Here is a 27,962-nt window from a genome sequence, read left to right on the forward strand (position 1 = left end):
AGCATAGGGGACCATTTTACAATCTTGAGTAGTTAAAGATGTTGAAAAAAATTTTTAGGCCCAAGATGGAGCTGCTCCTGTCCAGTTTGCCACATTAGCAAACTGAAACTTGGACAACTTTCTTGTCCCTGTAAATGCTCTACTTGGCCAGAAACACAGTATATCCAGTTAGCCAGACCCCAAAAGCCAAGCCAACTTTGGGCCTACTCATCCCCACACAAGGTTGATTATGTGGCCCCTGGCCAGTCAAATATTTTTTATTTGCCTCTTCCTTGTTTATTCTTTATCCCATGAAAACTTTTTGCCTTCAGCCCCATTTTGTGGTTGTCTGAAAGGAGACTATCCATTTCATGAAGTATTTAAAAAGCTTGTGTGTATCACACATAATCATTAAATTGTCTTCTTTCTTTTAAAAATTTTTAAAGAGGTTTAGTTATTTATTTGAGAGAGAGAGACACACACACACACATACACATGCACACACTCACACACACACACACACGCTAGCACAAGCAGGGGGATGGGCAGAGGGAGAAGCAGACTCCCTGCTGTGCAGGGAGCCTGATGCGGTGCTCCATCCCAGAATACTGAGATCATGACCTAAGCCAAAGGAGGATGCTTAACTTACTGAGCCACCCAGGTGCCCTACTAAATTGTCTTCTTTATTTTTTTTAACTGCTCTTTTTTTTTTAATGTGGAATTTTTTTTGAGGTTTTCTTTTTTTTATTATGTTATGTTAGTCACCATACAGTACATCATTAGTTTTTGATGTAGTGTTCCATGATTAATTGTTTGCATACAACACCCAGTGCTCCATTCAATACGTGCCCTCCTTAATACCCATCACTGGGCTAACCCATCCCCCACACTCCTCCCCTCTAAAACCCTCAGTTTGTTTCTTGGAGTCCATAGTCTCTCATGGTTCGTCTCCGCCTCTGATTTTCCCCCCTTCATTTTTCCCTTCCTTCTCCTAATGTCCTCCATGCTATTCCTTATGTTCCATAAGTAAGTGAAACCATATAATTGACTTTTGCTGCTTGACTTATTTCACATAGCATAGGCTAACAAACACATGAAAAAATGTTCATCATCATTAGCCATCATGGAGATTCAAATCAAAACCACATTAAGATATAACCTGACACCTGTTAGAATGGCAAAAATTGACAAGGCAAGAAACAACAAATGTTGGAGAGGTTGTGGAGAAAGGGGAACCCTCTTACACTGTTGGTGGGAATGCAAGCTGATACAGCCACTCTGGAAAACAGTGTGGTAGTTCCTCAAAAAGCTAAAAATAGAGCTACCCTATGGCCCAGCAATTGCACTACTGGGTATTTACCCCAAAGATACAGATGTAGTGAAAAGAGGGGCCATATGCACCCCAATGTTCATAGCAGCAATGTCCAGAATAGCCAAACTGTGGAAAGAGCCAAGATGCCCTTCAACAGACGAATGGATAAAGAAGATGTAGTTCATATATACAATGGAATATTACTCAGCCATCAGAAAGGATGAATACCCAACTTTTGCATCAACATAAATTTGTCTTCGTTAATCATTTTTTCCACAAAGATTTTCCAAAAGATAACCAGAAATAATAAACTTTTAGAAAATGATAAATTGCATAAGGAATATAGTCAATAATATTAATATAATAATAATAATATTAATATATCAATAATATTATAATAACTACACTTATGGAGAACATTTTGTAATGCATGTAATTGTTGAATCACAGTGTTATATACCTGAAACTAATATAATATTACATGTCAACTATAATTCAAATTTTTTAATACTCCAATTCAGATTTTTTAAGTGATAAACTTCAAACAAATTTAAAGTTCTTCTCAACCACACACACCTTTAAAAAGATGGGTATGGGGGTCCCTTGGTGGCTCAGATCATTAAGCATCTGCCTTCGGCTCAGGTCATGATCTCAGGGTCCTGGGATCGAGTCCCACATTGGGCTCCCTACTCAGCGGGGAGCCTGCTGCTCCTTCTCCCTCTGCCTGCTGCTCCCCCTGCTTGTGGTCTATCTCTTTGACAAATAAATAAACAATCTTTAAAAAAAAAAGATGGGTATGCAAGCCAAAGACAGAGAGAAAATAGTCCAATATTCACCAAACATATATTTGCCAAAGACTTATATCCAGAATCGGTATAGAAATCCACAAATCAATAATAAAAAAGACAAAACAATCTAATTTTAAAGTAGACAAATGGGGGCCCCTGGGTGGCCTCTGGCTCAGGTCATGATCCCATAGTCCTGGAATCGAGCCCCGCATCAGGCTCCCTGCTCAGCGGGGAGCCTGCTTCTCCCTCTTCTGCTCCCCTTGCTTGTGCTCTCTCTCTCTCACTCTGTCAACTAAATAAATAAAATCTTTAAAAAAAATAAAATAGACAAATTATTTGAACAGACATGTCATTGTAATTTTAAAATTGCGGAAGATTTGAACAGACATGAAGAAAAGTTATGAATGGCCAATTTGCACATGAAAAAGTGCTTGTCATTATGAGTTCAGGAATATGCACATTAAAATCATAATGAAATAGCACTAAAAATCACTAAAGCTCTTAAAATTACGATGACTTACAGATTCATATGTTGGCAAGGGTATGTGGCAATCCGAATCCTCATATATTGTTGGTGGGTGTGTAAAACGGTATGACAACTTTGTAAGAAAATCTAGCACTTGTCTTAATGAAATATATATCTACCCTGTAACAAAGAAATTCAAATTTTAGGTATATTCTCAAGAAGAATTAAGCACATGTCCACCACAAGAAGACTTGTATAAAAATGCTCATAATACCTTGATTCATAATATCCAAAAATTGAAAACACTTCAAATAAGTCTCAACAGGAGAATGGATAGATTGTATATATTCATACAATATTATGAATATTAATCAGCAGTAGAAGAGAACAAACCACTGATATATAAAATGATATGAATAAAGAACAAAATGTTAAGTTAGGTGAAAGAAAGTTTATACAATGAAGTTCATACTGTATGATTCCATTCATAAGAAGATCCAAACTGGCAAAATTGAGATTCAACTTCAAGTAGTTGAGGAATTCATTCTATCAAAATAACCTTCCCATAGATAACTTAAAATCATGTGTATGTGGGGGGGTGGGTAGGGAGGGGAGAAGGGAAAATAATCTGAAAGCACCATAAAATGATCAAAAACAGAAACCAAAAGGGAGTATGCCCTTAGTAGAAAGGAAATAACATTGGGTGAGTTTCCTGTTTTTGTGTCTTTTCAATTGAGAGGTACAAGGTAACACAATTAAAATTTGTAAAAAAGCTCAATTTGTTGACTAGGAAAGGAATTTAAAAAAGAAAATGCAAGTCTACCACGTACGCTGAAAAGTGAAGAGAAATACCGACAAAAGAAAGAGCTTGAAAATTCTATGCATAAATGCTGCCCACATATCTAAAGTACACATGTTTGAGGAAGACTCCATACAATCTAAGTAAAGTTACAAGACCTGAAGAGGTATTTTAGCTGCTACTTACTGCAGAAAAGTAGATGGAATTTGAGATCAGCCAAGTAAACTGCCTGAAAAAATAAATTTAATCCAGAAAACTGTAACAGAATCTAGTTTTGTTTTTTTGTTTTGTTTTGTTTTTGCAACATAGCATTCACAATTTCTGGAGTACAGTATGTAATCTAAAATTATTAGACATACAAGAAAAATAGAAAAAACATGACCCAGGCTCAAAAAAAAAAAAAAAAAAAAAAGACAATCAATGGAGGGTGACTCCAAGATGAGCCAGATGTTTGAATTAGTGGACATAGATTTTTTTTTTTAAAGATTTTATTCATTTATTTGAGAGAGAAAGAGAGAATAAGCATGAGTGGGGGGAGAGGCAGAGGGAGAAGCAGGCTCCCTGCTCACAGGGACCCAGATGTGGGGCTCCATCCCAGAACCCTGAACCAAAGACAGATGCTTAACTGACTGAGCCACCCAGGCGCCCCAGTGGACAGATTTTATAGCGGCTACTTTAACTGTATTCCAGGACACAAGGAAAAATACGTTTCTAATGAATGAGCAAGTAGGAAATCTCAGAAGAAATATAAAAATTATTTTAAAATAATGAAAAGTAAAAACTATAAAAACAATAACTGAAATTTTAAAACCACTAAGTGGGCTAAAAGAATGATAAGGGATGAGAGAAGAAAGAGTAAGGAATTTGAAGATAGATTAATTACAATTATCCAATCTGAGAAAAAAAAAAAACTGGATACCCACCTGCAGAAGAAGGAAACTGGACCCCTGCCTTACACCATACACAAAAATCAACTCAAAATGGATTAAACACTTATACACCTTGAAACTGTGAAGCTGTTAGAAGAAAACAGGGAAATATCTGACATTGGCCTGGACATTATTTTTTTGGATATGACACCAAAAGCACAGGCAACAAAAGTAAAAAATGACAAGTAGGATGGAGATGGGGAAAAATATTTGCAAACCATGCTTCTAATAAGAAGTTAATACCCAAAATAATATAAGAGGTTCAAACAACTTGAGAGCCACAGAAACAAAAACAAAAACAAAATAAGCAAAGGACCTGAATAGCTATTTCTCCAAAGAAGACATACAAATGGCTAAAGGGTGTATGGAAAAGGTGCTTAAGTCTGTTAAGTGTAATAAGCACAGAACTAATCATCAGAAAAATTCAAAGAGAAACCAAATTGAGAAATCACCTCACACCTGTTAAAATAATTATTGTAAAAAATACAAAAAACAGCAAGTGTTGATGAGGGTGTGGAGAAAAAAGACACTTGCACTCAGTTGTGGGAGGTAAAGTGATAGATCTGCAATGGATAACACCATGGAAGCTCCTCAAAAAATGAAGTAGAATTACCATATGATTCAGCAATCCCACTTCTTGATATATATCCGAAGGAAATGAAATCTACATCTTGAAAAGATATCTGCACTCCCCTGTTCATTGCAGCATTATTCACAAGAGCCAAGACATGAAAACAACCTAAGTGTCCATCACCAGATGAATGGATAAAGAAAATGTGGTGTGTACACATACACACACACACACACACACAGTGGAATGTTATTCAGCTTTAAAAAGAAGGAATTTCTACCATTTGTGACAACATGAAACTTAGAGGACATTATGCTACGTGAGATAAGTCGCAGGAAGACAAACACAGCATGATCTCACTTACCTGTGGAATCTAAAACAGTCGAAGTCTAGAAGCAGAGTAGAATTGTAGTAGCCAGTGGCTGAGGGCTGAGGGAAATGAGGAAGCGTTGGCCAAAGGGTACAAACTTTTAGTTATGTAGTGTAAATAAGTTCTGGAGAGCTAACGTAGGGCCTGGTGACTAGAGTTAATAATACTGTAATGTAGGGGTGCCTGGGTGGCTCAGTCAGTTAAGCATCGGATTTTTGGTTTCAGCTCAGGTCATGATCTTGAGGTCCTGGGATCGAGGCCCCTTGTGGCGTTCCACGCTCAGCGAGGGAGTCTGCTTCAGATTCTTTCTCCGTCCCCCTCCCCGCTTGTCCCTCCCCCTACTCACATGCTCTCTCTCTTTCTAAAATAAATAAATAAAAATAAAAAAAATACTGTATTGTATACTTGAAATTTGCTAAGAGAATAAATCTGAAGTATTCTCACCACACAAAAAAGGTAACTCTGTGAGGTGACAGATATATTAATTAGCTTGATTGTGGTCATCATTTCACAGTATATACATATATCAAAACATTATTTTGTAGAACTTAAATAAATAAATACAATTTTTATTTGTCCATTATACCTCAATAAAGAGGAAAGAAATATCCAACTTGAACCACATATTTAAAAAATGGAAGGGGGGCGCCTGGGTGGCTCAGTCGTTAAGCGTCTGCCTTCGGCTCAGGTCATGATCCCAGGGTCCTGGGATCGAGCCCCACATCGGGCTCCCTGCTCCGCGGGAAGCCTGCTTCTCCCTCTCCCACTCCCCCTGCTTGTGTTCCCTCTCTCGCTGTGTCTCTATCAAATAAATAAATAAAATCTTTAAAAAAAATAAAAAATAAAAAATGGAAGGGAAAAAAAGAAAACAGAGTCTCAGTGACTTGTGGGATAAAATAAAAGGAATAATATACATTTAATTGGGATTCCAGAATTAAAGGTAAAGGAAAACAGTATATATCTAAAAATATTTAAAGAGATAATAGCCAAAAAGGTCCTAATTTTATGAAAGACCCTAATTAGAATAAATACAAAGAAAATCAGTTTCAAGCATTATATTCAAAGTGCTGAGAAAAATTTGACAGCAGCCAGAGGAAGCAGCACAATAAATATAGCGGGATGATTGCTGGCCTCTATTTAGAGACATCAGAGGCCAGAAGGCAGTGGTATGATATTTTTTAAAAATTGAAGGAAAAAAAATTATATATATGAGTCTACAATTCTGTGTGCAATTAAAATATTCTTAATAAAGGCAAAATGAAGATATTTTATCAGATAAACAAGAACTATAACTATTTTTATAGCCCAAAGATTAGGAGAGAAAAAATAGAAATGTTTTGTTTAAAAATTTCTTATACTACACCTAATGAAGGGAGGCAGAAATAAGGAGACCATGGTATTTCTGGACTCAGCAGTGCAAAATGAAATGGAGTTCTTAGTGAACAGGAAGACCTGGGGCCATTGAAAACATCTGTGAGGGCCCAGGTGCCACTTGTAAGGCATCATCAGTTCATTCTAGTTTTGCTAGACTATATTAAACACCAAATATATATATAATGTTACATATTAAATATAAATATTGTAAAATTGCATGAATTTGTTGAAGATGACCACTCGGCATAATGGCATGTTTGATAGAAAGAAAAATAACATTTATTTATCTGCTATGAGAATTTGTCTCCGTACCTTGAAGACGATATGGGTTATTGCTTTCCAATACTCTCAAAAGCAACTGAAAATACTTAGAGTCTGGGGATGTACCTGTAGGGTCTTAGTGGCAAAGCACCACTCAGGAAAAAAATAAAGCCACACTAACCACCCCAGACAGACTAGATGAGAGTCACAAGAACAGAGGAGTGGGTTGGGGGAGGGGAGGGTGCATCGTCCTGAGAGGCAAGGCAGAGGGGGAGGGGCTTAGGACTTTGAGATTAACAACAGATTTGGGGTTGGGCAATTTAGAGAAATTAAGGGGTCTGGTCCAGTATCCTCCTTGAGCAAAAAAGTAATCATTGGAATCCCAAACCCATGGGTGCAGTCCGTGTATCACTCTTCCAATAACAGTATCTCAGATCAGCATATTGAGAAATGTCTGATCACTCTCTGGTGATGGTTCTAAGTACCACTGCCTGTACATTGTCCATGGGTGATCCTGAGGGTTGAAGGCTTCTTATGCCCTGAGATTCTGCTGAGCCCATGCAAACTCCCCACTGTGGTCACCCACCTCATTCATTAATGTCCCAGCAAATTCCTAAGGCCCCAGAAACTCAAATGGTGTAATTGCCACTCCAAATTCAGAGGTAGTAGGAAGGGCAAAGTCTGAGAACAGACATCTGGATGCTGAGAGTATCTGGAGCTCAGATGATCTGGAGAGGGCTAAACAATCAGGTGTGAGAGTAGCCGATTAAAAACAATAAGCTAAAATGAAAGTAATGGTGAAGACTTTAAACATTTACTACAGTAGCATCAGGAAGAGGCTAAAACAGGAGAAAGTGCTGTTGACGTTCATAAATAACAGAAGTAACACTGGCGAATTACTGAAGCAGTTATCAGAAATTTATCGTGCACACATCAAAAAGACAGTTTGCAAACCAGGAGCACTCAAATCAAAACATGGTATGAGGCATGGGAGTGTATTAAGCAGCTCGTATAGGGGGGAATCTTTGACTGTTTATTCTTTACAGTGATTGGTTATTTTATAATTTCCTTATAAATTATAGGGAATTGGTCAGTGGTTACCTGATATCAACCTTGGGAAACAGTTCAAGTTTTGCTTATGATTTCCAAAGGCAGAAGCAAGAAGTGACCCAGATCAAGGGAGCCTTGCAAAATGAGCTAAATTCAACTTTCCATGACTAAACTGGTTTTTTCTGCTCAGACAAAGACTGAGTCTATTATTGATTTTAACAGTGCCAACTTCCTCATTCCATCTCCCCTTCTGGAAAAGAGCACAAGCTAAGGGTCAGCTAGATCAGTGCCGACATGGGGGTTGTCCAAGGGAACCCTGAATGAAAGCCTCCTGCCATTTTATGAAGCCGGCACCTGATGGAACTTGAAGAGGGAGGGGCTAGGAGAGGAAAAGTACTGAGTACTGAGCCAGAGTAAAGTGTCCTCCCAGTTTCCCAATAAGGAGACCTCCAAGTGAAGACTTCTGGGTTAGCAGTGCCAATGTGCACAAGAGCGTGGCCTGCTAGGGGGGCCGGGGTCCCTGACCACAGCTTCCTTCTGAGGCTGCCATGCATGGCGGTGCACCAAGTCTGGTGTGGGAAGGGGTTTTGCCCTGTGAGGCCTGCCCTGTGAAGTAAAGCTTTTTCAATTGCCAATGGAGGGGCCTGAGAAATTACACACAGGATTTTGGCCTGAGCTAAAATCCTTCATTTCACTCCTTAAATTTTCAGGACCCAACCTAGACACAGGTTACTCCATCACGAACCCTAATGGGTGAGACTTTGAGGGTTCTGTCAGGAACTGAGTAATTAGTCTGAGGCAACAGTGGACCCGACAATGACCAATATTGCTTTGAGTAGGATGAGACCTGTCTGAAGAATTGAATGTAACCATGAGTCTCCAAAGTTACCAAGCCAGAAAAAGATGTCCCATAGCCAGTAGGGTTTACTTTAGAGAACCAGGAGGCTTTCTCCCTAAGTTTCTATATGAATCCTTTCTCATCTGGTCCAAAGCATTGAGTCAAGCACAGCGCGGCTTTGGGCACGGCACAGCTGAAGTCTGTCCTGAGGCTTTGAGAGGGGCTGAGGCAATGTCAGGATAGTCAGGTTCACATACAAGAAGTACGATCCCAGAGGGCGCATGCAGTTCCCCGGAGAAACAGGGTTTACGGTTGAGGGCACCCCAAGCAGGACATCTACTCATTAGGGAGCAGGCTGACAGAGCTCCTGCCCTGAGGTTCCCAATCCAGACCCAATAATTCCGTTTAGAACTGAATGGTTTCAGAACTACCACAGATGGTCCGTTTCAGTCTGGTTTGTATGTGATACCAGTTTATCAGCCTCACGGTGTGAATGACATCTGTGTATGCTCTGTTGTGTGACTGCCGGCCGGTAGTCAGTCTGAATCCAGAAGTCCTCACAGCAGCTCACGAGGTTTCAATTCAGGAACAGGGCAAAGCTCTCAGGGCCAGTTCTGAAAGATCAGAAAAACCGCTGATGTCTTTCCCCCTCCACCATGCCTCCTTAGGTACCAGAGTTTTAGGATTTTGTTTTGTTTTGCTTTTTGTTATTCATTTTCCAGTGTTGTTGCTATCAATATGTCCCTTTCAATAATGAACTTTACATTTTTTTTAAATTCCCTATTTTCATCCAAACCTTTTAGTCCAGAAGGATTGTATGCAAGAGGGACAAAAGCATTCATACAGGAAAACATTTTTGTCCAACTTAATCAGCAAGACACATCGTGTTGAAGAATTGGTTAGCACAAAAGTCTTGAATCTCTCATCCTTTGCTGTCATGTTAATCTCTTACATATTTGAATCTTTAGGAAAGGGGTTGAAGGGATTAGATGGCCCTTGTAGGGTCCTCCACAAATACTGAGATGTCAGAATTGTAAAAGAAGGATATAAAATTGAAGGATGGGAGCAGAAAGCCTGACCAAACAGGAGGTGCAAGTGAAAAGTGTCCTTTTGGGGAATTGATGCTTTGAGAACCCAGAATGTTTGTCTGAGATGTGTAGTCCAGGCTGGGGTTGTCTTATCTCTTACCATCAGCTGCAAAATTCCATCCATTAATTGTCCATTAAAATTCTCAGTTTCCCCTGTGGCTTGAGTGAGGCATGAAGCATGAAGAATCCACTATATGTCCCATGATTAGGTCCACTGATCACCCATGGACACCCTGGGCTGCAAACCCAGGGCCATTATCAGAGGCGAAGTGCTCAGGAAATCTGAACAGGAAACAAATGTGGCATTGTAGGGTCTGGATAGTGGGGCAAGCTTGAGTCAGTGGAATGTATGGGCTGGCTAGGACACATGCAATGAAAGAATCAACTGTAGACAGGATCGAATGAGATCCTCTGATGGGACAAGAGGTTTGATGTGAGGCAGGATGTTTCACCTGCCAAGAATATACTCCACCCCGTGGCCTGGGGAATCTGTACTTGGGCATTGATGTCTACATGATGTCTGAGAGGTGGGATGGGACAGGCTCTTTATACTCTTACAGCATCTTCTTCTCACAGGGCAGTCTGTGTAGGCCTGACCTAAGATGGTGTCTAGATTTTCAAAGGCCATCCTCACCTGAATTCAGGAGGAGATTGGTCACATACCTGTTTGCTCTGGGGTAGTCTCCACGTTTAGTTGACAATGAGGGTCTGCTCATTGATTGTTTCCTTGGCCAAGTGTGGGGTCCTCTCTGCTGAGCATCCACATGGATCACAAAAACTTAGTAGGAGCAGAAGAGACTTTTCTCCACATGCCCCATTTCCGTGGGGAGGCTTGTTTTATATGCCAGCCTAAGTTTCTTGAGAGGCCCAATCAAACAGCCAGGCCATTTGTTATAGCCCCAAAATCCGGGAGGTTTACAGTCTTCCACATGCCCCACAAAAACGTCTCTATCGTGGCTTGGGTGCAGAGACTAGCAAAGGTGCTCACAGACATTTTATCAATACCAGTAATATATTCAGCAGTGATGGCATTACAATAGAAGGCTGCAGGGGCCCAGAGACACCTGCCCATCATCAGGCTTCGGCAAAGGCCTGGGTGGTGACAACGATTCTCTCCTTGATCGAACTCGGTCAGGCTCCTCTGAACTCCCTTCTCAACTGGGCCCTGACTTTTAGGCTTCTGGTGTCCTTCTCTGCATTGTCCAGGATACTGCTGAATTTTCTGGAAATTCCCACCCCCGGTCCGAATACCCTTCAACATCTTATCACCCTGGCCTGCCTTCAGCAAAAATTCTGTTGGTCATTTTAGCCATATTTACCCTTTTGGTGATTTTCTTAGTAATGTTAGTAATTTTCCATCTAAAGTCTGACCCTACTCCTTGGCTATAAATCCATTTTCCTTATTATATTCAGAGTTGAGCCAATTGCTCTCCCCCACTACAAAACCCCATTGTAGTAGCCCCCCTGGAATAAAGTCCTCCTTACCTTACATCTTTAACAAGTGTCCTTCCTGAATAGTTTATTTTCTTTAAATGGTGGTGGCTTTAGACCCCAAATCAGAGAGTATTATCTATTTTTCCTTCATTTTGGTGCCAGGGATTAAGGGATCACAGGAACCAGTGCATGGATATATAAAATACCTAAAAAGTGCAATTCTCTTTAATCTGGTCCTTACTAGAGACAGAGGGGCATCCACTTAACTCTTAGTCTTATTTGTATCTGAAAGCAGACACATCCGGGCAAAAGTGGCAGGGCCCTCTCACCACCTCGGGCTCCAGAGGAAACCGTGGTCCCTGGATGAGTCACAGGGGTGGCCCTCAGGATTGGAACACAGGGAGGGACTGGAGAGCTGGTGGCACAGTGCAGGCAGACTGATTTGAGCTGAGCCCAAGCTTCCCCTAGGCTTTCCTGGCCGTGCCTGGAAGCATGTGGCTGCTGCTGGTGTTCTGTTGGGGCAACAGCTGCTGTCGGGGCCACCAATTCCCTCTCCAGGACAGGGCTTGTACTAAGGTAGCCACACTGCCATTCTCACTTACCAACTGGAGCAACACTGCCTACTTCCAAAGAGGATCTGATTAAGGCTCTAACATCCTTTTAGGGCTGCTGGGCAAATGGATCCCAAAGGGCTCTACACTCTTTTTTCTTCCTGAAGTGTCAACATCTGCCTGCACTACAGAGTGTCTTTCAGGGCCAGGGGCCTGTGTAGAGTCACTCAGCTCCCAGAAGGCCATTGGCTGTTCCCACCTGGCAGGGCACCCTGGGCAGTGGCTGGGGAACAGCTTCCCTAGCTTTTTTTAAACCCCTCTGGGTGAAGAGACCCCCGGTGATCCCCAAATCCTGGTGTTCATGCTTTTGTGCAATCCCTTCCTTTAGAGAGAAGGCAGAATTTGTGAATTCCTTGTGGCCGATGGAATGTGGCAAAGGTGATGAGCTGTCATTATGGTGGGTAGGTGACGTTATCTAAGGCTGCCTCCCTAGAGGTGCTTTCTCCTGCTGGCCTTGAAGAAGTAACAGCCACATTATGAGCTTCCTATGGACAGGCCCACAGAGCTAGGAATTTTGGACACTCTGTAGAAGCTGAGGGTCTCAGTCCTGCAAGTGCAAAGTGCAAGGATTCTCCAAAAACCTAAGTTAGTTTAGATCCAGACCCTTCCCTGCTCTCACCTGTAACTTAGGCAACACCGTGTGCGCATCCCGGCAAGATGCTAAATGAGAGAACCTAGAAAAACTGTGCCCAGGCTCCTGATCCACAGAAACTGTGACATAATAATTGTGCATTCTTTTAAGCCTAAAAGTTAAGCCTGCCACTAACTTCGTGGTAGTTTGTTGGACAGCAGGAGAACATGAATTCAATTTTATCTAGTATGTTAAGTTGAAGAGGCTATTATGATTATAGGGGATGATGAGAATGAAGTTGTTTTTACAGTAATGTAATATTTACTTTAGAACTGGATAGAAAGGAATTTTAAAGACTGTGATTCTTTACTCAAATTATTCTATTTCTTGAAATAAAGCAAAGTTAATTATTTTAGAATGAATGAATGTGCTTTCTTAAAATCATTTATTTCAAGTCAGAAAAGAAACCAATAAAAACACTAATAGGCACGAGTCTGGGGCAGTACTTTTGTGCTAGAAAACAGCAGGTTATCACCAATTTCCTAGTATTTAATTCCCACAACATCCCCATCAGGTAAGTTTTATTATTTTTATTTATTTTATACATGAGAAATTGAATCCTATAGAACTTAGTTAATTTGGTAAGGGCCGCAAAGGAACTATATCATCATTATGCAAAATTTGATCTGTTTTCAGAGGCCAGTCCAATTCCAGTGTTCACCGTCTACACCGTCTACACTAAAAAGCGGGATATTTTCTTCATGTCATCTACAATAGAACGCTGGCCATGAAGAAGCTCGGCATAATATGCCTATGGTCATGACCTACTTCCATCTCATTTAGGATTGAGCATATCAAATTGCATTTCATGGCACCTAAGGTTTTCCCTAAGATGCACCAGGCTTCCCCTGCAGGTAGCATTTCCCGGCTCTCCCTTCTTCCCCACATCCTTGAGAGTCAGGCTGCTGCCCTCTCTGTGGTGTGGTGCAGAGGAGAGCAACAGATGCTGGAGTAACACACAGCTGCCTCTCTCACTCTCTAGCTTTGGGACCATAGGAGAAAATTCTAATGGTTTATAAACTCCTTTTTTTTTTAGTTTATAAATTCTTTTAATCTCCTGATATAAATATCTCCCTCTTAAGATATTTGTAAAGACTAACCAAGATAATGTTAATATATGTACATGTATTTATACAAATGGTTACATGTATATATACCCATAGGTGTACATATATGTGTGTGTGCATATAGATAGACATGTAAAGATATATACATTGATCCCACGGCAGACATTTTCATTTTTATCCAGCATGGCCAAGATACTCATCTTTCTCTAAGGTCCTACAAATCTTGATTGAAATTTTGTATAGTGGTGTAGCCTGCCCTAATTTATAATGCATGCTTCTCAAAGAACAATCTGTGTCTTCACTGTCCTAGGTAGTTCTATCCTTCATTTCATATTCTTTAAAGAAGAAGAAGGAGAAGGAGGAGAGGATGGAGAAGGATGGGGAGGAGGAGGAGGAGGGGGAGGAGAAGAGGGAGAAGGGGGACAATGAGGGGGGAGAGGGAGAAGGAGAGGGGGAGAGTGCAGAGGGTGGTAAATGCAGTGGCATACTCAGGTGTTTCACCACAAGGAAAAGAACTGAGCACCAGAAGGCTGTCTCTCATAAGCACAGCTGAGCCTAGACCTGACCTTCTCTACAGGACACATCATGAAAAGCCATACTGTCTGCATGGGATTTTAGGATCTGAGAAATGAGACTTCAATAGAGTCAATTATCATTTTATTAAAGCAAAACCAAACCAAAACAAAACAAAAAAATTGTTTCTCATCGATACAGCTTTCTTTTTTCAGCAATAAAAATATTTATTCTTACATACAAGACTCTTAGGTAAGTGCTTCACATCTAATAAAATTTGGCTTCTCAATGTGACCCTAGGAAATAGGTACAATCTTTAACAGCAATTTTTATTTTAGGAAAGTGAGACCAAGAGATGCTAAGTAAGTTGTTCAAGTTTACACGGCTTTTAAGTAATGAGACAAGATTTGACCTCAGAAACTCTGAGCACCAAAAATCTACTCTTGATAAATATTTTTTTATGTGCTTCTGCTTTAACTCTGTGATACATAAAGGGGTGCCATTGATAAGGCAATACACTCTGAAGGATCCAGTACCTGGTGACAGATTCCTACGCATTGTTCTATGTCCTATGCACTTAGAATTGATAACTTTTCCTTTGTCAATTCCATGAAACAGCAGAAGGAATGAGGAAAAGAGATGTCAGAGGAGGTACAGAATAGAAGGGATTAGATGTGTTCCCTTTGTAAATAAGCAGTCTCTCCTAATACTAAGCAAAAACTAATAAGGAAAAATAAAGCATTCTCCCCTAATGAAAACAAAATATTAGGAAGAAAACATCAAGCTTTCACTGCATGGTAGGGATGTGTAAAAGACTGTTGAGTTGACTTGTGTTCCCCCCAAATTCATATGTTCCAATCCTAACCCCCAATACTTGAGAATGTGACCTTTTGGAGATAGGGTCTTTATAGGGGTGATTAAATTAAAATGATGTAATTAGGGTGGGTCCTTTTCCAATCTGACTGGTGTCCTTTTAGAAAAAGGGAGATTTAGGCACAGAGAAATGCAAAGTGGGAAGATGATTAGAATAGATACTGAGAGAAGACAGCCATCTGCAAGGCAAGGAATAGACCCTTCCCTCACAGCCTTCAGAAAAAAAAACAACTCTGCTGACACCTTGGTCTTAGACTTCCAGCCTCCAGAACTGTGAGACAAGAAATTTCTGTTGTTAGCCTTTGTTTGGGGGGACTTTGTTACAGCAGTCTTAGCAGACTATTCCAAAAACATTCTAAATTGAAAGATGGAGAAAAGAAGGAAGATGTGTTCAGAATGGTGCAGATGAGCTCAGGTGTAGATGAACCCCAAGACAAGGGGCGTTACACAGAAGTAGGAGAGGGACTAAGAAGGTTCAGGAAGTCGGTGTGCACAGGGTGATTGGGTGTTGACAGTTCCAAGGATTGAAATATGGGTAAGTAGTCTGAGAAAACTGACAATTAGAAAACTTGTAGATGACTGACCCATGGTTTGTGACATTGAAAAATGAGACAATACGTGCTTCACAGTCTAGGAAAACCCCAACACGACAAGGAGGAACAGGCATAAAAAGAGTCAAGACCTTGGAATCAGAGGTGGAAGACTCCTCAAAGACCTTATACTCAGATCCATTCTGTAACCCAATAACCCAGTAGCCAAATTGAGGTGTGTATCTGGAGTAAACATCTGGACGGTTTACATTTGGATCAAAAACAAACCCAGAGCTCCCTTTTCTCTTGAGGTTTCTTACTTTACTGTACACCCCGAGGATCCAGGCAATCTTCTCAGACACATCTACTTCCCAGTAATACTTCCCTGAGGAGAAATATTGGCAGCCCAAGACATCAAAAGCAGAGAAATCACATAGAAATATATTTTTAAGCGAGAAGTTGTGCACAGCTGTCACTTGTCTTTTATCAGCAGAAAGGGCAATATTCGAAATAGAATTGACTGGCTTCAGCATCACGTCCACTGTAGGAAAAATGACAGGGTCAGGTGACAGATACAGAGTAGGTGTGTCTTGTGACATTGGGAGGTGGAATATCAGGAATTGACTGGGAGGAACTTATGTTGATGGATCAGAGATGAGTAGAACACTTAACTGTTGTATGAATGGGTGTTTGGGGAGGAACACGTGAAGCTAAGATCATAGGGCCTGATAGTAACCACAACGTCTAAAAAGGGATCAGAATATGGTGATTTGAAGAACCTGTAACTCCTTCTTACCCCAGTAGCGTTGGACCTCTGTCAGCTCTGAAATGACAAAAGTTTCAATGATGTTGTTAGAAGCAAGGAGTAAACACTGATATCTATTTTCTCACTAGAATAAGGATAGGGAGGGGAGTCCTGTGAGGCTATGAACTGGTGAATGAGATGATGAACCAGACACCTTGACCATTCCCCCTTAGGTCTGATCACACCTTCAGCATTAGAGATCTATCTCTCATTGTCAAGCCTAGATCTTCTCTCATCTAGAAACAACATCCTCTCTCCCATTTTGCCCTGACACTACAAGAATTCCACACCCACAAACTTCCTCTGACTCTCCTTACCTTTACACACTTGCAGCATCCCACTCAAATCTGGAATTAGGAATGTACTCTTCAGTTTCTTGGAAACAATGTTTGGCTTCTTCAAGGTCCAGCTCTCACTCCTAGAGAAGACCAAAATTGATCACCCCACACTTCTGACCTTGTGTCTCTGCAAGACCACTGTTTCCCTTACTTTTCACTCCACTGATGCACTTGAATTCTCTCCACTGGAGATACTGAGGAGGGGGGGAGGATGGAATGAGCACTGATGCTGCAACCAGAAGAAATATGCTCATATCTACCTTTCCATATACCCTCTGTGTGACCTTCAGAAGATCTTCACCTCAAAGAAGCTCATGTTCTTCATTCTAAAATGGAAAAATTAACTGCATACTCTATTCCTTAAAAATAATAAAGCTAGATTAAATAATGGTGCCTTTAAAAGGTATTTGATACCTCTAAAAAAAAAAGTATTTGATATGTGAAGTAGTCACTGCCATCTTAGTGGTTCCACCTGGGACAGGCCAGAGATGTGAGTTCCCAGGCAGGTGATCAGTAAAGAAGCTCCAGAGCCCGGCTACTGAAGGATTTAGGTTATCAAGTATGGCGCTCCTGTATTAAAAGTCTGAAGGGTCTCCAAAGCCTCTTATCCCAGTACAGAAGTCCAGATATTGATATTTAAGGTTATATTCTCTGGGGAAACATTACAAATATCTGGAAAAGGAGAAGTTATGACACCAAATTAATAGTGGTCTGAATTTCATGTGTTTGGGAAGACCTTATACTGCCAAGTAGGTAGGCAACTTTAGACACAAGAAGACCATATTTTCTACAAGATGCTAAAGTGTGTAAGCAAAATGAGATTAATTATTGGCACCAGGATGAAAGCCACTATTCCCAAAACTGGAGACTTTTGTTTTTTTTTGGAAGTCCAAATAAAACCACTAGAAAGACCTTGTTTCTTCTAACACCAGGAAGAAAATAAATGCAAAGGAGCTGTCCTTGTGGAAAATTTGGGGGCCTGGCAGATGGAAGATAGGGTCTTCTCTGAAATAAGATAGGCACCTATGAAATATGGAAACAAACTGAGGCAGAGACTGAGGTTTGACCAGAATGAGTGAAATCATGGTCTTATTGGCCCTAGCTCTGTGACCTTCCACCACCCAAATTCCATTGAAAACCTTCATCTTTGATAAAAAATTTGAAATGATATAATTCCCAAATTCCCCAGCTCTGTGTTTTTCTTTTTTTAATTTTGATTGATTCCGAGATAACTCTCATGGCTCTAATTCTGTCCTCACATAAAAAAGGACCATACCTGGTCTGCCACACATACCTTTTCATGACATTAATCATATCCTGGGGAGAAAAGAGAACATGAGTCAAGTATAGGATTGCCATATTTAGAAAATAAAAATGGCTGGTTAAAATTTAATTTTAGGTAAATAACAAATATGCTTTAGTTTAACTATGCCTCCTACAATATTTAGGATACCAGGATACCCTTCTACTAAAAAAAAAACCAATTTATCGTTTATCTGAAATTAAAATTTAATTATGCATCCTGTATTTTATCTGGCAACCCTCCCAGGAGTTATAAGCCCTCCTACCTTAAAAAATTTTATCCACCTTAGATCCCTAAAGCCCCTTGGTATGATGTGAATAAATAGATTATCGGAGTATGGACGACAAAATGTAGAGATAAGACCAAGATCAACCATCCCAAGGACTCATGTGAGGATGTTAGAAAGATGATTTCCAGTATTTGGAGATGGGATATATTTAAAAAGAAGATAAGAGACTTGACATTTAAAAAAATACATTCATGAGAAGACCTCATTAATTCATTATGCTTTTATTTATTCTAGAGACAAATAAAAGTGAAACCCATATTTGCTAGACATCATTCCAGGCTCTGGAAAGTCAAATATGAATAATCAATAATAATAGTTCTCAAAAAGTATACTTTCTTTTGCTGCAGGTACAAGTAAACAAGAACTTCAAACAAATGTTTCTCTGACTTCCCTCTACTCATTCTATATACCTCCTCTATACTACCTACAAGTAATCTCCCCAATTTTTAAGCATGAAATAAGCCACAGGAGCCAGAACCTGAGGAAGTCTAAAATGTAACTTACTATTTCCCAACTATTTACATTCCATTGTTCAAAATGATACCAATATCTACTCAAGTCACTGTTTTAGAAACTATAATATCCTACTCTGAATTCCAATATTGTATTGCCAGTCCAGTCTATATCCTCAAAATATTTTAGCCATCTTTTTATTCCCAGCATAGCCATTATTTGCCTTATTTTTTGAACAGAAATGTAACAATATATTTGGTTTCCCTCTCTCCAGCCTAACCCCTTTTATACCAACAATGACTTGGCCACCAGTTGGCTCTACATCCTCAGATAAAGTTTTATTCTCTGTATTAGGCTTTTTTTGTTGTTATTGTATATGACTAAAACTGGTTTAAATTTAAAAGAAAGAAGAATAAATTCCAGGGCAGGTGTAACTTTAGTCATAGCTAGGTTTTTAAATGAAAATCTTGTCATCAGAATCTGTTCTTCTCAAAATTCTATTTTTAACCTGCAGTATTGACTTTCTTCTTAGACTGTATGGAATCAACTTGAATCTCCTGGTTTAAATGATAATCCCTGATATATTACTTAGTGAAAAAGAGAACTTCTCTTTCTAGTCATGATAGTAAAATTCTAAGGCATAAAAATTGACCTAAATTGGGTCAGGTGCATATCTTAAAATAATTACTGCATCATTGGTAAACATATAGGAATCTGATATTCTGATTTACCTAGAATTGAGAGACACATACCTCCCTTATGCTGCTGATTTTATAAAACCTAACCAACTACATGGACTGAGGGTAAGGATGGTTCCTTAATGGGTAATTCAAGAGGTTGTTATAAAAAAAAAAAAAGGTAATGAATTGAGGTTGGACAAACAAATATCCCATACAGCCCATTCCTTCACTGGCTACCATCTCCTCACCCTTTTTAACAAATTATTTCTGCCAAAAAAGGCTCAACATAATACAATGGTTACAATAATTTTAAACATGGATGACTTATATCACATATAAATTATAATTTAAGATCAATTAAAGATCTAAACTTAAGATCCAAAAGTATAACACTGTTAGAAGAAAACAAAAAGAAAAATCTTCACAATACTGGATTTGGTAATGATTTTTTGGATATGACCAAAAAAAGCACAGGGAATAAAATAAAAATAACTAAGTTGGACCACAACGAAGTTAAAAACTTCTGTGCATCAAGGGACACCAGGAAGACAGCGAAGAGACAATGCACAAAAAGGGATAAGATATTTGCAAATCATATATCTGATAAGGTACTAGTATAGAGAATATACAACAAACTCCTACAACTCAACAACAAAAAGCAAACAACCCAATTGGAAAAACGGGGAAAAAATTTGAATAGATGTTTCTCCAAAGAAGATATACAAATGTCCAATAAACCACATGAAAAGATGCTCAACATTATTGGTCTACACTCAGGAAATGCAAATCAAAACCACAGGTATTGCACAGTCTGGACTCAACACAACAAGAAAATCAAACATAAACAGAGATTTGTGTTATTTGACTAAACTTAGTGAAGAGATGCCTTACAAATGCAAGATGACAGATAACGGGAGCTTTTGAAGAATTTCTCTCCAAATTTTTTGCACTGCCTTTTATAAATTACTAACAATGGCAATTTCCCTTGTCGTTCATACTTTGAATTATCCCTAGGACACTTGAAATGACAGAGAAGAGGTACTGAGGGGCCCAAGAGCCTTGAATGTCACCAGGGGGAAGAAAGTGCGGGGACCCAGCAGAGAAGGAAATTTTGTCTCTGTATTGCCCCTGAATCTCATCATGTAGGAGCTCCAACCCAAGACTTACCTGCACTGTGTCTGCTGACGACCCCCATATCTGATGCTCAATGTCTGAGATGAGCTCTCTCAAGCACTGCTTCTGCCGGGCCAGCTGGTCTCTGGCCACTACCAAGTTATCCAGCACATTCACTTCGTCTTCCTCCAGCTTTTGCAGCACCCTCGTCTCCTCGCTGTCCAGGGTGGCTCTTATTTCATTAAACCCTTTCAGAATCCTTTGTCTCTCAGTCTGCATATGATTCTTTGGGGATGAGAAGAGAAAGAGGCAGTCAGTCTGTCTGGCCAAGGGCCTACATTGTCTGGGCCTGGGAGCCAAGACAAGAACTATTTTCCTCAGGGACTTTTCAAAGAGAAGGGAACAGGCAGTGAGCAACTACTGAGAAAGCCATTTCCCCACTATTTTCTCTTGAGTTTCTCCCAACGGAATATATTAAAGTCTACTTTAACAAGGCCCACCCTGAGACACAAAGTGACACCTGGATGAGGCTTGGATTGCAGACACCTGTCCTGGATAATCATGCCACACTGCATAGGAAGACCTTCCACCCACAGCTCCTAAGTAGGGAATGCTGGGCTTTTCTCAGTGTGTTTTCTGGAAGTATTAGTGCCTCAAAGTTGATGATGGATATGGGACATGGGATTCATGAGTCATTTTTGCATTGCTTTCCTCCATGCCTTCACCTCCAAATATTTGGTTTCACTTGTGATATTTGTACTCTCTGGCACCCAACCCCAACAGGGAAGGAATGAAATGAGGACTAATTGAGAATCCCCTGAACTCATTAATTCTGAGGTAACAGAGGAAGGGGCCTCCTTGTGACTGGACTGAGGTGCTGCCCAGTTTTCTGTTTCAGAACTCCCTCAGGAAATATCTCTTCCTGCCTTCCAGGAAGCTTTGTCCTCCCTGATGTCAGCTTCCAACTCCTCCATTTTCGACTGCTCCTTCCTCAGCTTCTTCAGAGCTGCCTGGAGCTTTTCCTGTGAGAAAAGAATCACCAGAATCAAGCTATGAGCTTTCTTAGCACCTGGATAGAGGAAAGAAAACAGACTCCTCTCAGAAGAGACTAGGTTACAGAAATGAAACTGGTGATTAGAATCTAGGATGTAGACAAAAATCTGAAGAGATAAATGTACTCTGTATCCCTGGGTGATGCAAGCTACCATCCCTTGATTAAGAGTAACCTGATTATCTCTTTTCCTAGAGGAAGAACTGATCCTGCAGCAAGGAAAGTCCTTTCATCTCAGTGACATGTTCCCCACATCCAACCAACCGTGTTCCCTAGAAACCCTTCTGCTCAAAGGCACAATCAGAATTTATCTTGGGAAGCATTTCTCCACTCATCCAACTGCTCTTTGTAGCCTAGACTTATTTCTGATCAAATGAAAGAATGCACAAAAATATCCTTTAAATCTCAGAAGCTGAACAAAGGGTATGGAAAGAGATAGCAGAGCTCAGTTCTATGATGACTAAGGGAAGAAAGTAGTTTAAAAAAGTGATGGATTCACTTGAGGTACCTTTCTGCCCCATCTACCTTCACCCTTAGGCCTACCTGACATTCCATGACCACCTTTTCCATGAAGAGTATTTGATGACCACGGTGCTCCACAGACTGGGCACAGTGCTGGCAAATGGCCTTCTCATCCTCCTTACAGAAGATCAGGAGTTTTTCTCCATGGTGCTTACAGAGATTTTTCTGCTGTGGGCTCATGTTCTCCCTGACTTTCTTCACTATATTGGCCAGGGGCTGATTAGGTCGGAGATTCCAAAACTGGTATTTACACTGGCATACTGGGCAGTTGCTTTCCCCTCCTTGGTGGGCCCCTGACTCCTTACTCTTTGTAGTGATGCAAGCTTGGCAGAAGCTGTGGCCACAGTCCAGGCTCAGGGGCATTGTCAGAAGATCCAGACAGATGGGGCAGGTCACATCCTTCTGTATGTTCACCTGCACTGGAAAATCCATTGCAGCGTTCCCCTGGCTTCTTCTGTCCTGACAACTGAGGCTGTTCTTGCTCACAGACTCCTGCAGGGCCGGGAATGTTGAAGAAAGGCAGAAATAGAAAGGATACTGATTATGTAGAGATTTAGAGCAGGGCAAAACATTAATATACAATAAAGAAAAGAAAACAGACAAGAGGAGTGGGTCAGTAGCAGAATGAAAAGGGCTCTTGGTAATAATTACAAACATTTTACTCTCAGTTTATGTTGCACGACAAATTTCACCCCATCAGGGCAAGCTTGCTAGTTTCTCTTCTTCTATTGGTAGGACAAATTGAAGCCCTTCCTACCAAGAACCTTGTGCGACCCATCAATTTTTCCTGTCTTTATTCCCCTACCCCCAAACACATCCTCCATGTTAAATACATTAAACCCACTGTGGCCCTTGGTCTTTTGCACTGCTCTCCTCCTGCATGGAGTGATCCTACCCCTGATTTTTGCACATTTTAAAAACAATTTTATCAAGTTATATTTATATCAAATGCATTCATTTTAAAAGTACAATACAATGATTCGAGTAAACTTAGGGAACTGTATAACTACCCACACAGTCCAATTTTAGAACATTTCCATCGCTTGAAAACAAACTGAATGCCATTAGCAGTCACCCTCATTCTGAACCTGAGCCTCAGGCAACCATTAATCTTATGTTTTTATAGATTTGCCTTTTCTGGTCAATTTATTAAAGTGGAATTATAACATATGGTCTTTTGAGGCTGAATTCTTTCACTTAGGATACTGCTATTGAGCTTCATCTATCCTGCCTTTCTAGTTTCTTAATGTCAAAAGCACAAAAGCCACTGCTGCCTCAGAAACTTTGCCCTTGCTTGTCTCTCTGCATGGAACCACTCTCCCCTGATCTCAGCACAACTCACTCTTTTGTTTCATTCAATCTCTTCTTCTGCCCTCTTTCAGGACCTGCTTTAATTTCTTTATAGCAAAACTGCTGATACTATCGCTTGCTGTATATTTGCTATATTTCTCTTATTTTTACTATATAATATATAGCATCTTTCTTTAAATGTCTTCCTCTTCCTCCTAAAAAGTAATCCATGCATACATCAGGCATGGTTTTGTGCAGTGATGGATTCTCAGTACCTAGAACAGTGCATCAGACACAGGAACACAAAATGTGATGAATACATAAAGCTAGAATCTCCTCATCTCTCCATAAATGATTAGACCTTTCTCATCAGTTTTTCATCTTTTCTTTCTATCTATTAACAGTTCTTTAATAGTTGAGAAGAATTTACCTCTAAACGCACCTGTCCCACACAGAGCCTTCCCATGCCCTCAAATTCATTCCCCAGAGACACCTACAGAAACAGCAAGGGCCACAATCGGGAGGTGATTTTATCACTAACAATTTTATAATCAGTTACAATTTACAAATCACTTTGACTTATTTATCCCTTATATAAAAATCCTTGAGAAATAAGAGTACTCCCTTTCTTCAGATGTATAAATAGAATCAAATGACCTATGGATCATTCTTTTACAGAGACCATTCTATTATAAAAGGTAGAGTTGGGTGGACACACCATCCTCAGGATCCTCTTTCAGAGTTCTCTCCATTACTGCATGGATTTTAACAAAGACAAACAGAGGTAAAGGTTGTAAGAACTAGATGCATACCCATTGCTATGGAGGTGTAAAATGGAGATAACAAGACCAGCTTTGTGGTTCTGGGGAGTCTTGTATTTGTAGATGGGATTTTACCTTGGCCTGGACATACAGCAAGAACATCTGTCGATGGGCACCTAAAGGAGTGTTTTTAGGGTGGAAAAGAACAGGTTCATATACACATAGGATCACACACATGACAGATACTCAAGAAACATAAATTCCAATGAAGAATCTGTTGGTCATGGGAGAGAAGACTCTACACTTCGTATGGAACAAAGGCCATAGGTAGAGAGATAAAGTCTGTTCTGTTTCAAACACATTGGGTGCTATTACAGGTTAAACTATATTCCCCCAAAAGAGGTCAAAGTCCTATCCCCTAGTATGTGTAAATGTAACTTTACATGGAAATAGTGTCTTTGCAGTTGATCAAGTTAAAATGAAGTCATTCTGATGGGCCTTAATTCAACATGACTGTGTCCTCACAAAATGAGGCTATTTAGAAATACAGATGGATATGCACACGTGGAGAAGGCCATATGAAGACAAAAGCTGAGATCAGGGTGGTGCATCTACAAACCAGGGAACACCAAAGATTGCCAGCAAACTCCAGAAACTAGCAGACATGGAACAGATCCTCCATCACCACCCACAGAAGGACCAACCCGGCCAACACCTTTGATCCTGTACTTTTAGACTCCAGAATTGTGAGAAAATAAATTTCATTTAAGCCAACCATTTGTGATGTGTTTTTTTATGGCAGCCCTAGAAAACTAATATAAATGCTTATGTTTCCTCTATTCATTTATTCTTTATTCTATCATTGAAGAAGTGTGACACCATTGAAACTCTCTCCACCTAAACCAGACAGACCGATACCGAGACAAAATGTAGGCTCCCCTTGGAGATGGTACAAATGTAGAAGTTTTTACAGTAGGGTAAGTGCCAACTAGATCCTAAGTTTCCTTATCTCACTATATCCTGATTGTCTGCACAGAGGTCTGCACAGTTTAGATGAGAAAAATGAAAGTGTCTCCACAATAAGGAGAGAAAGTCCTGTGAGGATTTTAGACAACATCCTTGATACTTCCTCTGTTCCCTGGGTCAGGAGCTGCCAGTGGGAAAGCAGCGCCTGTTCTTGGCATCCAGAGACCTGGGGAACTCAGAAGTGTTGCAATTCCTCTGCATTTCTCTACATTCAGAGCTCCCTCTTCTACCACCCCTTGGAGTCCAAGGTTTAATCTGCCCCACATGAATGGCCCTGTCCCCCAAGAGCTCAAGCTCTGAGGTCAAATTTTTTCAAAGCAGTCATTTTGTCATAGAAGTCCATGTCCATAAGGCTATGGCAGGCTCATCCCTGTCTGTCTCTTCAAATTAGATCCCATCCAACTGAGTCTTTTACCTGGATTTCTGGAATAGGTTCCCCACCAGTCTCCCTGATATTGTCATTCATCTTATACAATCTGCTTTCATCACTGTTCACACCACCAGCAAGAAAGATTTTTTTTTTTAAGCTTCCATTAATCTTGCCATTCCTCTGCTCAAATACATGTCATTCAGTTTGAGTCAGTCTTTATCATGGTAGAGTTAGGTTCACATTATACATCCCTTCCTATTGCCTCATCCCCTCAGTCCAGCTCCTACTCCTCCCCAACCCACACTGGTTGCCTTATGTGTTCCTTGATCACTCTGGGCAAAAATTCATCTTAAATCCATCAATTCCTTGAAAACTCAGCTCAAAATCACCTTCCCACCCTGAGACCTAACCTGAAATCTATTTTAAATTGCAAAGCCCTTACCAGGGCACATCATAGACACAGAGCCTTGTGGTGGGCTTCTTATCTCTCAGTGCTATTGTTTCTTCATTTTCATCTTTTCTCATACTGCATTATTCTTTTGCTATTTGTTTATTTTCTCTCACTCACCCAGAATATAATCTTTTATAGATGCTTAATATTTATTGAATGCTCAGTAGGTGTTAATACAATTCTTTCATCATAGCTATATGCTTTTATTCTTGTGAATTTAATCAAAAATATTTTTAAAATTTCAAAACCCACTTTCTCCCATCCATTGGACCCTGTACTAGCCCCCTGAGTAAACAATATAAACCAGATATGAACCTTGTCTAGATGTAAGACACAGACCAATGACTTCTGAAAAGTGAGAGGAAAGGAAAGTACACATCAAAATATATAACATAAAGATCAATTACAAGGTATTCAGAGGTGAGATTAAGAAGGAGTTATTTCTGAGAAATTACCAACTCCTTTCCTTAGCTCTGTGCAGGGAAAATGCAGTAAGGAGTTGAGCTAAAAAAGCAATGGAAAGGTTTGTCTAAGATGATGGAGGACAAGTTCTGAATCAGGAGTAGACACCAGAGTGTCGTGGGGTGCTGCTGAGGTGAGAGTAAACCATGCGCACTCAAAAGAGAACAAATTCCCTGTGGCTGGAGCTCCAGAGAGACAAGTGACCATGGGGGAGCTGCAGAGATGCACAGCAGTCTGATCAACCAGCCTCTTTCATCAGGCTGGCCAAAAGTCTGGTGATTTATCAGGAAGATTCTGGACAGCTTCCCAGAAGTTATCAGGACAAGAAGAGTAAAAGGATAAGTTTCAAGAGTGTCTTCTGCCCAGCATAGCCCTTAAGATCCCTTTCCCTCCCACAAGTCCAGATAAGCACTCTTGTCTCTACTGGCTCTGTCCAGGAGTTTGGGCTTTTATGAAGAGGGAAAACAGAGCTCCATCTCATAGGCTTTGCTGGAGGAAAAGAGGAAGAGATTTTCTGTATCTGAAAAAAAAAAAAAGTTATTCTGGCTCACCTTGGCAAGGTAGAAAAGTTGAAACTACAGAATAGAAAGAAGATGAGAGTAATTCAGCCTGGAGAAATAATGATCCCTCCAAGAAACAAACAAGGTTCTCAGTGTTCTTAAGTCTCCCTTTTTCAGCGGTCATGCCACCCCCAGACTCAATGCACCTCTCTTCTGCATTAAACATACAAGCTGGCTCTTGGGTGAGTTCAGAGCAGCTTCAGAACCACAAATTAAACTCATCCAAACACATTCAATCTGTTCCTCCCAAACTTCCTGCCCTTTGCCTTCACAAATTGCCCCACAAACCTTTAGGCTGAAGTGCAGAAGTCTTGACTCAGTGGAGATCAGATGTAGGTCTGGGCAAGATTCACTCACCAAGCCAGAAAACTGGTCTTCACAAGGGAGTTTCCCTAGAGAAACTGGGAAGAAATGAAACTTAAAATCTGAGAAGGGGAAATGAAAGAAAGGAAGTAGAATTGAAACTTACAAAACAATAACAGTGGGAGGGCACCAGGTAGGGTGCCAGGAAAGGGTATGTTCTAGGACTTGCACCAGCTAAGCACTCAGTCACTACATTTTTATTCCTGCCCTGGCTTACTCTGGCAAGAATGTTTGTGTAAGAAAAAATGTGAAGTACAATGATACAGCCTGAATACTCAGCCTTTCAATTCAATCCTATAATTATTTGTTGAGCTTATGCTATATTCAAGCCCCAGGCAAGCCGCAAAGGATAAAGTAATGATCTGGAAAGGCATGGCTCCTGAACTCTTGCAGACTGTGGTGGGAAAGATAATCAGTTATAAAACTCTGTAAATATGAGCAGACAGTGACTATCAGAAGCCATCATTGTGAATAGTAAAAATAAAATTTAAAAGTTTCTTCAGTGTGAGCCTATGGAGAAAATTTTTCCAAAATGTCATTGAATCTTAGGAGTATACCAGTTAGTTACCAGTTCCTATTTCTTATGCAGGCAGGTAAGAAAGAAATTAACCATAGTAGAACCAAGTCAGTGCCTTGTTACC

At 40.3% G+C, this 27,962-nt stretch overlaps 1 protein-coding gene across 2 annotated transcripts; it reads right to left on the reverse strand.

Moving 5' to 3' along the window:
• Positions 1 to 14,208: 14,208 nt before the first annotated feature.
• On the reverse strand, positions 14,209 to 27,372 carry TRIM22 (tripartite motif containing 22). 2 transcript variants are annotated; one of them, XM_036075992.2, is made up of 9 exons: positions 27,247 to 27,372; positions 24,141 to 24,265; positions 22,060 to 22,530; positions 21,392 to 21,487; positions 20,520 to 20,750; positions 17,922 to 17,944; positions 16,607 to 16,707; positions 16,281 to 16,307; positions 14,209 to 16,025 (listed from the first exon to the last, which is right to left on the reverse strand). In XM_036075992.2, the coding sequence occupies exons 3-9, from the start codon at positions 22,468 to 22,470 to the stop codon at positions 15,430 to 15,432; spliced, it is 1,485 nt and encodes a 494-aa protein (XP_035931885.1). In that variant the 5' UTR covers positions 22,471 to 22,530; positions 24,141 to 24,265; positions 27,247 to 27,372; the 3' UTR covers positions 14,209 to 15,429. The 2 variants fall into 2 exon arrangements, with proteins under 2 accessions (XP_035931885.1, XP_035931884.1); XM_036075991.2 differs by lacking the exon at positions 24,141 to 24,265.
• Positions 27,373 to 27,962: the final 590 nt, after the last annotated feature.

Source organism: Halichoerus grypus, chromosome 11, assembly GCF_964656455.1.
Source record: "Halichoerus grypus chromosome 11, mHalGry1.hap1.1, whole genome shotgun sequence".
Lineage (NCBI taxonomy): Eukaryota > Metazoa > Chordata > Mammalia > Carnivora > Phocidae > Halichoerus > Halichoerus grypus.